Here is a 14,293-nt window from a genome sequence, read left to right as displayed (position 1 = left end):
TATATGGAGAAAAATTAATTCGATAATGTATATCCGGTTAATGTGATATCATAGCTTCAAAGTGATTATTCTTATTACTGCCAATTTTGTTGATAAAAAAATAGATTAAACTAAAGTGGAAATGTATATACATGTCCAGCTTATAAAATACTAGTATTCCTAAAGATTAGAGATTAATAAGGGAGAGAGTGTCACATGGCATGTGAGCAAACAGCTAGCTGTGTCCACTCCTCCATACAACTTGATAAATACCCTTCTTACCATCCTCACTACGACTTTTGACTGACTACTCTCCCTTTCTCTCTTTCTCTCTCACAAACACACACAGAGCTTCTCATCAGAGCTCTCTCTCTTTCTCTCTCTAATGGCAGCAGAGAAACTCATACCCTAAACCAAGCAGCTACACCTAGACAGAGACACTCACTCAGACCATCCACCACTTATCATCACTCTCCTTTTTCTCTTTCTCACAAAATGAAACCCATGTACAGCACCATCTCTCTCTCGCTATTATTGGTCCTCTTATCTTTCTTTCTCCACCCTACACCATGTTTTTCCAGACTCAACAACCCAACGGAGAACCTTCTCAACTTCAAAGCCACTCTCCCCAACCCGAACCTCCTCCCGAACTGGCTCCCGAACCGGAACCCATGCTCCTTCACCGGAATCACCTGTAACCAAACTACAATAACATCCATAGTCCTCACCGGAATCCCCCTCAACACCAACCTCACCGTCGTCGCCACCTACCTTCTCACCCTCGACCACCTCCACCTCCTCACCTTAAAATCCACTAACCTCACCTCCTCCGCCGCCATTTCCACCACCTGCGCCACCTCACTCACCGCCATAGATCTATCTCAAAACACTTTCTCCGGTCCCTTCTCCGCCTTGTCGTTTCTATCCTCCTGCTCCAACCTCCAATCCCTCAACCTCTCCAACAACCTCCTGGAATTTGATTCGCCGCGCTGGAAGCTCAGCTCCACCGTGCAAATCCTTGACCTCTCTTACAACAAGTTCACTGGCCCCGCCGTCTTCCCCTGGGTTCTCACTACTGGGTTAACCCACTTGAATCTCCGGGGAAACAAAATCACCGGCGAAACTGACTTCTCCGCCGCGAGCAACTCTCTCGAGTATCTAGACCTCGCCGCCAACAATTTCACCGTCTCCATTCCTTCATTCGGCGACTGCTCTTCGCTTCAGCATCTTGACCTCTCTGCAAACAAATACTACGGCGACATTGCGAGGACTCTCTCCCCCTGCAAGAGCCTCCTCCACCTCAACCTCTCCGGCAACCAATTCTCCGGCGCGGTTCCTTCACTCCCCTCCGGCTCACTCAAGTTCGTCTACCTCGCCGGAAACCACTTCCGCGGTCAGATTCCGGCGGGGCTAGCCGACCTCTGCACCACACTCGTCGAGCTCGACTTGTCCTCCAACAACCTCTCCGGCGCAGTTCCCGCCGAGCTCGGCTCCTGCTCCTCCCTGGAGTCCCTCGACATCTCCAGCAACCGCTTCACCGGCGCACTCCCGGTGGAAGTTTTCACAGAAATCGCCACCCTCAAACAGCTCGCCGTGTCGTTCAACGAGTTCGTCGGTCCTCTCCCGGAGAAGCTCTCCAAGCTCGCGAGCTTGGAATCGCTGGATCTGAGCTCCAACAACTTCACCGGTTCAATCCCGGAGTGGCTCTGCGAGGATCCGATGAACAATTTGAAGGAGCTTTTCCTGCAGAATAACCGTTTCACCGGTCCTGTTCCGGCCACGCTCAGCAACTGCTCCAACCTCGTCGCGCTCGACCTGAGCTTCAACTTCCTCACCGGAACCATCCCTCCGAGCTTGGGTTCCCTCACGAAGCTTCGCGATTTGATCATGTGGCTGAACCAGCTCCATGGTGAGATCCCCCCTGAGCTGAGCAAGATGCAGAGCTTGGAGAATCTCATCCTGGACTTCAATGAGTTCACCGGGAACATCCCCTCCGGTCTTGTGAACTGCACCAAGCTCAATTGGATCTCCCTCTCCAACAACAAGCTCAGCGGCGAGATTCCACCGTGGATTGGGAAGCTCACGAACCTCGCGATCCTCAAGCTCAGCAACAACTCGTTCTCCGGTAGCATCCCGCCGGAGCTCGGGGATTGTCCTAGCTTGATTTGGCTAGATCTGAACACTAATCAACTCACCGGGCCAATCCCGCCGGAGCTTTTCAAGCAATCGGGGAAGATCAGGGTGAATTTCATCAGCGGGAAGACGTATGTGTACATCAAGAATGATGGGAGCAGGGAGTGCCATGGTGCAGGAAACTTGCTGGAGTTTGCAGGGATTAGCCAGCAGCAGCTGAACAGGATTTCTACGAGGAACCCTTGTAATTTCACTAGGGTTTATGGAGGTAAGATTCAGCCCACGTTTAAAAACACTGGTTCCATGATCTTTCTGGATATGTCTCACAACATGTTGACTGGTCCTTTACCTAAGGAACTTGGAGAAATGTACTATCTCTATATATTGAATTTGGGGCACAATAACCTTTCTGGTAGCATTCCTCAAGAGCTTGGGAGGGTGAAGAATCTCAACATCCTTGACCTCTCCTACAACAGGCTCCAAGGTCAGATTCCACAGGCATTGACAGGGCTTTCATTGCTCACTGAGCTGGATTTGTCAAACAATTTACTCAATGGGATGATTCCCGAATCGGGTCAATTCGATACATTTCCGTCTGCGCGGTTCTTGAACAACTCTGGTCTGTGTGGGGTTCCTCTTCTTCCGTGTGGGACTGATACAGGAGTGAGTGCTGATGCTCAGCATCAGAGGTCGCATAGGAAGCAGGCGTCTCTTGCGGGGAGTGTGGCTATGGGATTGTTGTTCTCCCTGTTATGTGTGTTTGGTTTGATTATAATTGCAATTGAGACTAAGAAAAGGAGGAAGAAGAAGGAGGCTGCAATTGATGGCTACATTGATGGAAATGGCAATTCTCATTCAGGCAATGCCAATAATGTCAGCTGGAAGTTCACCAGTGCGCGTGAAGCGCTCAGCATAAACCTCGCAACGTTTGAGAAGCCGCTCCGGAAGCTTACTTTTGCTGATCTTCTCGAAGCCACCAATGGCTTTCACAATGACAGCCTCATTGGTTCAGGGGGTTTTGGTGACGTCTACAAGGCTCAATTGAAGGATGGGAGTGTGGTTGCCATCAAGAAGTTGATACATGTGAGTGGACAAGGGGACAGGGAATTCACTGCTGAAATGGAAACCATTGGGAAAATTAAGCATAGGAACCTTGTTCCTCTTCTGGGATACTGCAAGGTTGGAGAGGAAAGGCTCTTGGTTTATGAGTACATGAAATATGGAAGCCTTGAAGATGTTCTGCATGACCCGAAGAAAGCTGGGATCAAGCTGAATTGGAATGTGAGGAGGAAGATTGCAATCGGAGCTGCTAGAGGGTTGGCTTTTCTTCACCACAATTGTATCCCCCATATCATTCACAGGGACATGAAATCTAGCAATGTATTACTTGATGAAAACCTTGAAGCCAGGGTCTCTGATTTTGGAATGGCTAGAATGATGAGTGCTATGGATACTCATCTAAGTGTCAGCACGCTAGCCGGCACACCAGGTTATGTTCCTCCCGAGTACTATCAGAGCTTCAGATGCTCCACAAAAGGTGATGTTTATAGCTACGGCGTCGTTCTGCTGGAGCTTTTAACAGGGAGAAGGCCAACAGATTCGGCTGATTTTGGTGACAATAATCTTGTGGGGTGGGTTAAACAACATGCCAAACTGAAAATAAGCGATGTTTTCGATCCAGAGCTCATGAAGGAAGACCCCAATCTGGAGATTGAGCTCTTGCAGCACTTGAAGGTAGCTTGTGCTTGTTTGGATGACAGACCGTGGCGGCGTCCTACAATGATTCAAGTCATGGCAATGTTCAAGGAAATCCAAGCAGGGTCCGGGATGGATTCTCAGTCCACTATAGCCACTGATGATGAAGGTTTCAATGCTGTCGAAATGGTGGAGATGAGCATCAAGGAAGTCCCTGAGTTGAGCAAGCATTAGGCAGCCAAATTCTGGAAAATTTTAAGGGTGTTCATTGAGGAGATGACAGTTCCAACCAGCTAGCTCCACAAAAGATTTTTCCCATCTTCTTTGCCGCTTCAAATTATATACCAGTGATATTAGAGGATCGAATCGCCTGCAGGGTCTTTTTATGTATGTAGTTCTTGTTATTTTTATACATAAAACATGTTGTTTAACTTGTATATAAACAAGGTTCAGTTGCTACCACCTGTGTTAAATTTCGTAGAATTTTAAAGTACTTCTCATTCAGATATTCAGATATGAACCTGAAAATGGTTCTGTTAAATCTGCGACCCCAGTGATGGTGACTAAGTGAAGGACCTTTTGGCCCTTTCTATAGGTTATTTGTTTGATTTGTTCCCCCTCCCATTTCATCAACTGCAATTTTTGATCCCATTTGCAATATTATACGTCAAAACATGTCCTTAAATTGAGTCCAACATCAACTTTCTTGATTGAGAAATTTATACCCTGCTCTCTTCAAGTTAAGCTAGAGTGTCACCAGAATTAAGATTGCATAAAAGAGCTTGGATATAGAATAAGAAGTAAATGTCATTTGTTAAATATGAAAGCAACAAAGGAATTTAAGGACCTAACCTTAACCAATTAAAACTGAGGGTTATATATAGTAATTATTGTCACACGATTTAGGATGATTAATGATAGTTCGGACCACATAGAAACTAGCTTTTAAGGGGCCGGTTCAACTTTCTCCCACAGATAGCAATTTGGTTGGGCCATTTTTTATCAAAATCTCCAGTCTCATAATTGCAAAACTTTTCATACGAAACTACTAGCTAGTAGTAATATATTTTTCATAATTATCAAGAATCTTCACCTCATGAGCTCATGACTGATGATTGCTCATTTCTGATTACGAAAAAGAAGTGTGTAATTGAATTGAATCCATTTTGTCTGTTCTCCATGGGTGTCGTGCATGGCACGTGATCTGGACCATGGACGTGGTAAATTATTACTTTCTCAGTGACTGGGACAATGTGCCCCTCCAGTGGCCACGTACTTGTGAAATCCTTGCCAGAACTATAATAATAAAAAATGGTACCCTTAGAAAAAAGACAAATTACCCGTACTCATAACAAGGGTGTAACTCCCTCCGTTCCTAAATAACTGACACTATTTCTAGCTGAATTTTGTTCCTAATTATCTGCCACTTTACAAAGTTCAAGAGAGCATTAATTATACTTTATCAATTGTACCCTTCATTTATTGGTGGTAAGTAACTTGAAAAGTTAGAATTAATAAGAGAGATAAAGGTTATAATAGGAAGTTACATAGTAATTTTAATAAAACAAGAACATTAACTGTTATTTTTTAATAAGTGTGCAACAACCTTAAAGTGTCAGTTATATAGGAACGGAGAGAGTATTTGATTGTATTAATTGAAATTACCCGTACTAATAACAAGGGTTTTATTTAACATATCTTGTATTAAATTTACAGGTGCAATTTAACTTTTGTATATGTCCCTTTGTGTTGTGTGAGGGATAAATGGATAATCATCTACAATATTTCCGTATACCAACATAAACTGGTTGAAATAAAATCAAAAGTGCATCTGACTATCTGAGAAGAGAAAGAGAGCGTGAGAACAATGTGTTGGTCATACAATATTACACATTGATGCACAAATAGTTGTAGCATATATTTAAATTAACTTTTATTTTTTCAGAATCAATTCTGTTACTCATGAAAGTTTCTCTCAAAAATTGATTTGAACTTCATCAGAATCCATATGTGAAATGATTTCCCAATATACACTTAACCTCTTAAGTCTTACCTATTAAATACTCATCATGACCATCCCTTACTAGTACTTTCAGAGACTAAATTATTGGTATAATGCATGCTATATGTTTGTTTCTTCTTTCTCACTAACTTCATGCTAGTTTTAATTTATTTTGTGTTAATCTCCTGTCGTTTCTTGTTCCACTGCTTGGGTTACAAGTCTGAACGAGTTGGAGACACCTTAGTCCTCTAATGTCATTAGATCGATTTAGATAATTACAATGCTTGTGTCTTTATGAAAGTACATAATTAAGGTACATACGTACGATTAAATTACCAAATAATTAACTTACTATCGTGGATAATCCGCTAGGAATCTTTTGTGTTCCCTTCTTTCATCTCCCAATAACACAAGAAAGTAATTAATATAAGGTTAATTAAAAAGTTTACAATAGTACTACATGGTATTTACTATTTCCAATGTTTTTGTACCTTTACCTAAGTTCACAAAAAGAGGCTTTGAAAATAGGGGTTGAATGTGTTTACAACCATGAACCGATGTGCATTTTTGTAAGGAGCAAGTGTGATGGAAGAACTGTTTGACCCAAAACTGTAGGGGTAGTATTTGATTTGAGGCATGTGGATGAATGGAGCTTTTGCAATTTGATAGCTAGGAGATGTTTTCAAAAGCCCAATAAGGGGTTGAAGAGTTGAGATTCGTGTGGTTCACACATTCGCAGTCACATGTAGGGCTTTCAGTGTGCAGGTTTGGCTGACACGTGAGCCAACTCTTGGTGTTGTCGGAAAGGGTACCCTACACTACAACGTCGCCATTGCAATACGATGTCATCGCTTTCGCCATTTATCATCTTGAATGCATGCATTCAAGACTACTACATATCTGCTTAGCAAGGTTCTTAGTAAAGTGGTTCCTAAGACTCCATAAGAACTATAGAAAGGGAGGAAACCCAGTTTAAGGAACCGTTATGTTTGAGTTTATCGAGCAAAAGTAAGGATATATAATCAACGTGAAAAAGAAGTTTGATGAAAGAAAAATAAGCGGCTACTTCATTAGTTATCTTGAAAAATTAAAGTGGTACATGTTCTATATATTGTCATAACCATAGTACAAGAACAATAAAGTCTAGTAATGCTCGGTTCATTAAGAGTGTCAGTGGTAAGTTTAGTGGGAGTGACGAATCACGAAAAATGAATATTTGAGAAAGTCAAACTGAAACTATTCAACTAGTGTTTCTCCTCACATTGTTGTTCCTCATGTATCACAGGAAAAGGTGTTCGCAGTCTGGACTAATTTGATTTTAAAGGGAAAATCCATCTAATCTGATCACTTCAATTTTAAAAATTAATAATACAATCGGTTTTTTTTTTTTGAAATTCGAACCGATCCAATCCAATTTTATCAGTTTAGACTGGATTTAATTTTGGTTTATAAAAATGTGAAGGTTGAAATGAATAATGAAATAGAAAACAACATTGCAAAATAAGAACGAATAATGTTGTGTACACACCACTTTTCCACCTCTTCTTATGACTTATGAGATAAGGTAGAAATGAGAGAGAAATTAGTGATATGATTTGTGATGTGACAAGAAATGCAGAGAGAGATAAAAAGGAAAATGTGTGGAAATGAGATGGAAGAGAAAGTGAGGTGTATATGTATCATTACTCAATCAAAAATATTTTTTCCGGTTGTTAAACAACTTTCAGCTGGAAGCAGTAAAAGAGTATGAACTCGACTTCAAATGAGAAATTGCAATCAAAACAACAACAACAAAATAGCCAAATAAAATAGAAATGAGGGATTTAGAGTTATCTTGTTTCTAAATCAAAGCATTTACTGTTAAGTGTGAACAACGTCGTGTGACAGAGAGAAGCGCAACAGTGAGAGGCTTACTGTGCGAGAGAGAATTAAGATGTAATTAAGTGAATGAATTTCAAACTATCTGAGACGACTTCTAACTTAGCAAGGGCTCAACACCTTAGGGTTAAAGTTATGGGCAACAATAGAATACAACATAATAAGTTTGGGTAAATTGGTAATTATGTATATAATAGTTTGAATAAATAAAATACTTCCAATTCGTTTTTGGATATGTGAACTGAAAATAGAATCAATCCATTAACTAAACAACGATATTTTAGATCGGTTTGAGTGTTTAAATTGGTTTGATTCGACTATGAACATCCCTAATTACAACCACATAATAAGAGAAAACAGCAAATTAATGTGCCAAACCCAAAAAATGCACCTGAAAATTATGAGCCAAGTGACAATGTGCAAATAAGAAAAGAGCAAGTGGTGGAAAAAGCACAGGAAAAAAACATTAAGCATATCCGAATGACATAAAAGATCAAATATTTCACATGATTATGTAGTTTATTCACTTGGAAATGAATGTGACTCGAGAATTTACGAAAATCAATACTCGTTCAAACAAACCATGAAGCATAGAAATTCTACAAAAGTGGTTCAATTCTAATTGAGAAGAGCCTTAAAATCAATAGACTACAACAAATTATGGGATCTAGTTGAGTTTTCTAAAAAAGTTCAAAACGAGTTGGATGTAAGTCGGTCTTTAAGACTCATCGTGACTAGAAAGGAATCATTGAAAGATATGAGGCTAGAATTATCGGCAACATTGAAAGATACAAGGCTTGAAAGACCTTCTCTTAGGTTTCAAAGAAGGAATCTTTGAGGATTAATCTGGTTTTGGTGGCTCATTATGATAGAACTTCACCAAATGAACGTAACGATCGCTTTTCTAACTGATGACTTGTAAGAAGATTATATGGATTAAACAAAAGGTTTCTTGAGCATGGGAAAAGTTAATTTGGGGCGTATGTTAAAGAAGTCAATATACAAACTAAAATAGGTTTACCGATAATGCTATCTCATGTTCAATGGTACCATTAACTACGTCATTTGATTTTGTAGTAAACATAATTGATATGTGTATCTATATGAAGGTTAGTGGGATAAATTTTATTAATTTGGTTCTTTGTGTTCATCATAACCTTTTTGTAGCTAATGATATGAGTTTGTTGCTTGATTTAAATAAATTTATGCTTAATGTGACCAATGTAACTTATATGACTAACTTTTATAAATGTATGCTTAATGTGATGATCGTTAGCAATTAAAGAGGTAAAGTTAGTTGAGGGTTTAAAATTTCCTCTTCTTTTCCTTTTAAAAGTGAGTGATTATTAAAAATATGAAACTATTAAATAAGTGATAGAAAAAAAGTGAACAGATGATAGAAAATATCATTATTGATACTAATCTTTAAACGTACGTCCTATCATTCCCACCTTCTCCGCCACATAAGAATTGATAGAGAAAAATATGAAAGAACATTTAGATACTTACATAAATGGGCATGTAAGTAATTCTTTTTGAAACTAGATGTAAGTAATTCTACTTCTTATGTGAGTTTTATAACATTTAAAGATAATGTTTTAGTTTATTTTTATGTGATGTGATGAACATAAATGTGTTCATTTTCACATATTACTTTGAACTAGCTTATCAAATCAATGTTCTAATAAAAAATCTGCCTTTAAAAATGGAGGGGATTAAAGGTAGAAGGCAAAAATCCATGGCATTGCACAAGTGGGACCTGAAAGAAGGGGCAAGTGGGGCACATTAAATAATTGCATTGCATTACATTCTGCCCTGCCCACGTGTGATCTCTATACGGCCCCACCTTTCTATCCATTGATGTAAGCGTCACCTTACCACTAAAAACCAAAATCAAACGGCCACCATTTCATCATTCATCTTTTAATTTCCTCACAAGTCACAACTGTCAATTTCTTGTTATTTGCGGACCTTGCACACTTCAATATAATTCTCTGTTTAGACATATGGGGGTGAAAATGATATAAAATAATATCAAAGAAAAATGAGAAAATTTTTAAATTGTTATGATTGAAGGAGAAACGAATGAAGAATGAAAAAAGTGAGTGATTCTTACATAATTACTATACTACTTTATTATGAAAGAACATAGCTTGAAGAAATAAAATAAGAATGACCGTAATTAACAGTATAAGAATATAACGTGAAAGATCTAAAATTGTAGAAAAATATGGCTATTGTCAAAATTGACAATTATATGTGAAAATTGTTATAATACAAAAACTTCACTCTCAACCACCTCATGAAACCAATACACTCACATTTCCCAAAACAAATATTTGAACCACATCTTCACACAATACTCTAAAAATAAGAGCATAGAACAAGAAAACACAAATATTATAAACTTAAAGTGTTTCCCGATACTTGGTGTGTTGTAGCAAGGAACTTGAGGTCCTTAATTATACATAGCATTTGACTCCTTTCAACAAATCCAGGCTAGGCAATGTGAGGCTTCTTCAAGATGTTTTTCTTTACTGCTTTCTAATTACTTCATCAACATTAGCAATGTGAGTCTTACATTGCAATCAACCCCAACAATCTTCACCGATCAAGAGTAAACTATATCTTCCTATTGACGTATAGAATTAAGCATGTAAAAAAGAAACATAATTATAATTGAATTGAAATAACATATATGATATCAGGTTTAAATCATCTCCTACATTGCTTCCTTACCAAGAGAAAGAGTTTAGCTACTCATAATACAAACATTGCTTCCTCAAGGGAAAGAGTTTAGCTACTCATAATACAAATAGAAACCATAAAAAAACTTAGTAGCTAATATCTTATAGAAACAAATTAAGCATAAGTCTTCCATGCTTCTTGTTCTCTAGAGCTCTTTAGCAGTCTTCTTTGTGTGTTTGCACGGTCACCTCTTTGCTTGTATTCTTCTTTTCCTTTTCCTTTTTCCAAGCCCTCTTTAAATAGAAATAATTAGATTTCATTCGGCTCTCTGCTGCGATGAAAGGCACAACCGTGTCACTCAGGGAGCACAATTGTGACTACTGGATCAGCATCCACATGCTTTCATGGGTTTGACATGATCGTGAAGCTTTATTTATTGTGTATGATCATGTCCTATAGACACCACAATTGTGCTTCTTCTTCAGCATGCCAATATTTACCTTCCTGCTCCATTTTACATGTTTTCCCATTGTATTCTTTTTTTCTTTGCAATTTAACCATCACAAGAGATTGAGAGCAATCTATTGCTCAGATTCAGGAAGAACAATAATAAACACCATTAAGTAATATAATTTCTTGCTACTTGTTAGTTTTCTTTGAATATATTTTAGAAAAAAAGGAAATTGATACTCCTCTGTCCCCATTTATAATTCACTTTTTAAGAGTTTTTTTTTCCCCAAAATATAAGTAAGTTTATAATACCAATTAAACATTTAATACCTTTTTCTAAAATTACCCTTAATTAATATGAAAGAGATAGTGTGATTTTGAAGATAATTAATTTAGAGAGAGAAAATATTCATGGGCAATCTAGGAAAGTTGATGAAACTTTTTACCAATTTATTGTGAGCAACTACGTTTCTTAATCTTGAGAATTAGGTAAAAAAATGACTTATAAATGAGGACGGAGGGAGTATTGAACATACAAATTTTTGGACATCTTATGAGCGTTCATAGCTGCTGACAATTTTTTACCACTACATTTTTTTTAAATGTGATAGTAGCAGTTTGAAACTGCAAATTACATGTATGATAGAGGTCAATATCAAAATCTACATGTATAACCCGCACTATCTTTTATAAATTCTCCTCCTCATGCTATAAATTTGTCGTCTCTTATTTATTTGTTACTTTTATAATTTCAAGGATTATTAATTATGTTTTACCAATTATACCCTTATTTTAACATGGTAAGAAATTGATGAGGTAAAATCAATAAGAGAGATGAATATACATTTGGAAGTGAGTTTAGTTTCTATGCATTACACCGTCAACCAATCAGATTTTAAGGATGTGAGAAAATCTCTCTAGGATGTGAGAAAATCTCTCTTTTTATTCAATTTCATTAATTGACGTAACACATCCTTGAAATCTAATTGGTTGACGGCGTAAAAATTTTTTACACCGTCGGTGCATCTTCCTTTTTCTCTTTGGAAGTTAGGTAATAATTTCAATTTTAAAAAAACATTAAATATTATTTCTTAATACATTTGTTACAACTTTAAAAATGAAAGTAAGAAAAGAAACATAGGGAGAAAGGTATAAGTAGTATTTCCCATTTGTCTCTCTTGCTATTGGGCTTTGGACTCGGGTCTAGAGTGTGACCTTGTTTATCATTTGAAGCCTAATTAAAAATGTGGAGGATCTTAATAGTTGTAAGTTATGGCACGAAATGGTAGGTGAGCGATGATGAGTGGGGGGAACTTAGGGTAACTGGAAAAGCTTTGGCAAAAGTGAACACGACTCAATTATTAATTTATTAGGAGAGCTAGAATTAATTAATAATTCCATAATTCGTGCATGGGGTTCCTCATTCACCGGACATGGTTCAGCATAAAACCTTTGGCTTGTCTACTAAAAAGAGAACCTTGTTAATTAGATTCAAATCTGGGCCATGCACTCGACGCGTTTGAACGCCACAACTCATTTTAAAAAATAAACTAGTTCTCCACTACCTTTCAAGTTTCAAATAATTGAGACGTGAAAATGTTTTAAATGTTCCTTTCCTTTGATGCATACAATATTAATTCAATATTATCACACAAAACTAGAATATTCAACCACGCATTAACGTTTACAATATTTGCAGTTGCTTAACTAAGATCACAGTGGCTGCATTTCCAATTTCCCTATCAGCTGGAAAGAGATAATTAATTGAACATATATAGGAGTTTGATTCCTTGTGAGTGAAGAACAAGTTAACAAAAAGGCTAGCTAGAACTATTTTCCAAAAAGGTGTTTTGCAACATGATGAGGTAGTTCAATTCATTCAATTTACAAAAATGATGGGTGAACAAAGTAAAATAAGAATCACTTGTTATACTTACTGAAGGAAATGTTTTCCATGTCTATTATTGATAATAGATGATGTATTTATACAAAATACAGTTGACTAAATAATAATGACTAAACCTAATTACCTACGTAATTACAGGAAATAGAATAAATAAATTATTCCTATTGTTCTATTCTATCACACCCCCGCAGTCGAAGCGGGAGGTTCACCGAAGCTGAGACTGGAACGAAAATCATCAAAGAGGACCCGAGGAAGGCCCTTAGTAAAAATGTCCGCAATCTGATGACGAGAAGGAACATGAAGGATGCGAGCCTGACCACGCGCGACCTTTTCCCGAACAAAGTGGATATCCATCTCTATATGTTTGGTACGCTGATGGTGCACTGGATTTCCAGAGAGGTAGATGGAACTAACATTGTCACAGTGGACCAATGTTTCCTGAGAGAGAGGAAAGTGAAGCTCTAGAAGTAAATTGCGGATCCAACAAGACTCGGAGACAACATTAGCAACACCCCGATATTCAGCTTCAGCACTAGAGTGAGATAGTGTGGGTTGCCGCTTAGATGACCAAGAAATAAGATTGTCACCGAGGAAAACACAGTAGCCAGAAGTAGAGCGTCTGGTGCAGGACATCCCCCCAGTCAGCATCCGTATAAGAAACAAGTTTCTCAATAGGGGAGGGATACAAGTGAAGACCGTAAGTCAGAGTGCCACGAACATAGCAAGCATATGCTCGGTGTGGGGAGCATGCATGTGCAAGCACACCTGCTGAACAACATAGGAAATGTTAGGATGAGTGAAGGTGAGGTACTGTAAGGCACCAGCAAGACTCTGATACAACGTGACATCCTCACAAGGAGTCCCAGAAGAAGAACTGAGCTTCTACTTGGTGTCAACCGGAGTAGCAGAAGGGTTGCACGACGCCATGCCGGCGCGGGCAATGATCTCACTAGCATAAGTGCTCTGACTGAGGAAAAGGCCACCGACATACCGAGTGACAGCGATGCCAAGGAAATAACTAAGAGGACCCAGATCCTTCATAGCAAATTCAAAGGCAAGAAGTGCCATAAAGGATTTGCGAAGATCATGAGAAGAAGCAACGAGGATGATGTCATCAACATATAGCAGAATATAGGAATGATCTGAACTGCTGTGTTGGAAGCCAATAGATGAAACATAGTCAGCAAACCGCTGATACCAAGCACGAGGTGCCTGTTTCAGACCATAAAGAGACTTCTTCCGACGACAGACATAGTCCGGGTGCTGAGAGTCGCGGAAACCCAATGGCTGATGCATATAGACAGTCTCATGGAGATCACCATGCAGAAAGGCATTATGGACATCCAACTAATGAATGGGCCAGGATCTGGAGAGAGCAATGCTGAGAACTGTCAGTATGGTAGCCGGTTTGACCACGAGGTTGAAAGTCTCGTCACAATCCACACCTGCAATCTGAGACCAGCCATCACCTACAAGACGAGCCTTATAATGCTCAAACAAACCATTAGACTGCTTTTTATGGCGAAAAATCTACATATATCGAATAACATTAACATCACAAG

At 38.6% G+C, this 14,293-nt stretch overlaps 1 protein-coding gene across 1 annotated transcript; it reads left to right on the top strand.

Moving 5' to 3' along the window:
• Positions 1-257: 257 nt before the first annotated feature.
• LOC130711568 (systemin receptor SR160) lies at positions 258-4,315 on the top strand. The gene has a single exon (XM_057561251.1). It carries the CDS (start codon positions 475-477, stop codon positions 4,039-4,041), a length of 3,567 nt encoding a protein of 1,188 aa, XP_057417234.1. The 5' UTR covers positions 258-474; the 3' UTR covers positions 4,042-4,315.
• The last annotated feature ends 9,978 nt before the right edge of the window (positions 4,316-14,293 follow it).

Source organism: Lotus japonicus, chromosome 1 (assembly GCF_012489685.1).
Source record: "Lotus japonicus ecotype B-129 chromosome 1, LjGifu_v1.2".
In the NCBI taxonomy this organism is placed as follows: Eukaryota; Viridiplantae; Streptophyta; class Magnoliopsida; order Fabales; family Fabaceae; genus Lotus; species Lotus japonicus.
This window is presented reverse-complemented; position numbering and strand designations above follow the sequence as displayed.

What these genes read in the sequence shown, in the direction of transcription:
- LOC130711568 (XM_057561251.1), top strand. Translation starts at nt 475, where the DNA reads ATGAAACCCATGTACAGCACCATCTCTCTCTCGCTATTATTGGTCCTC.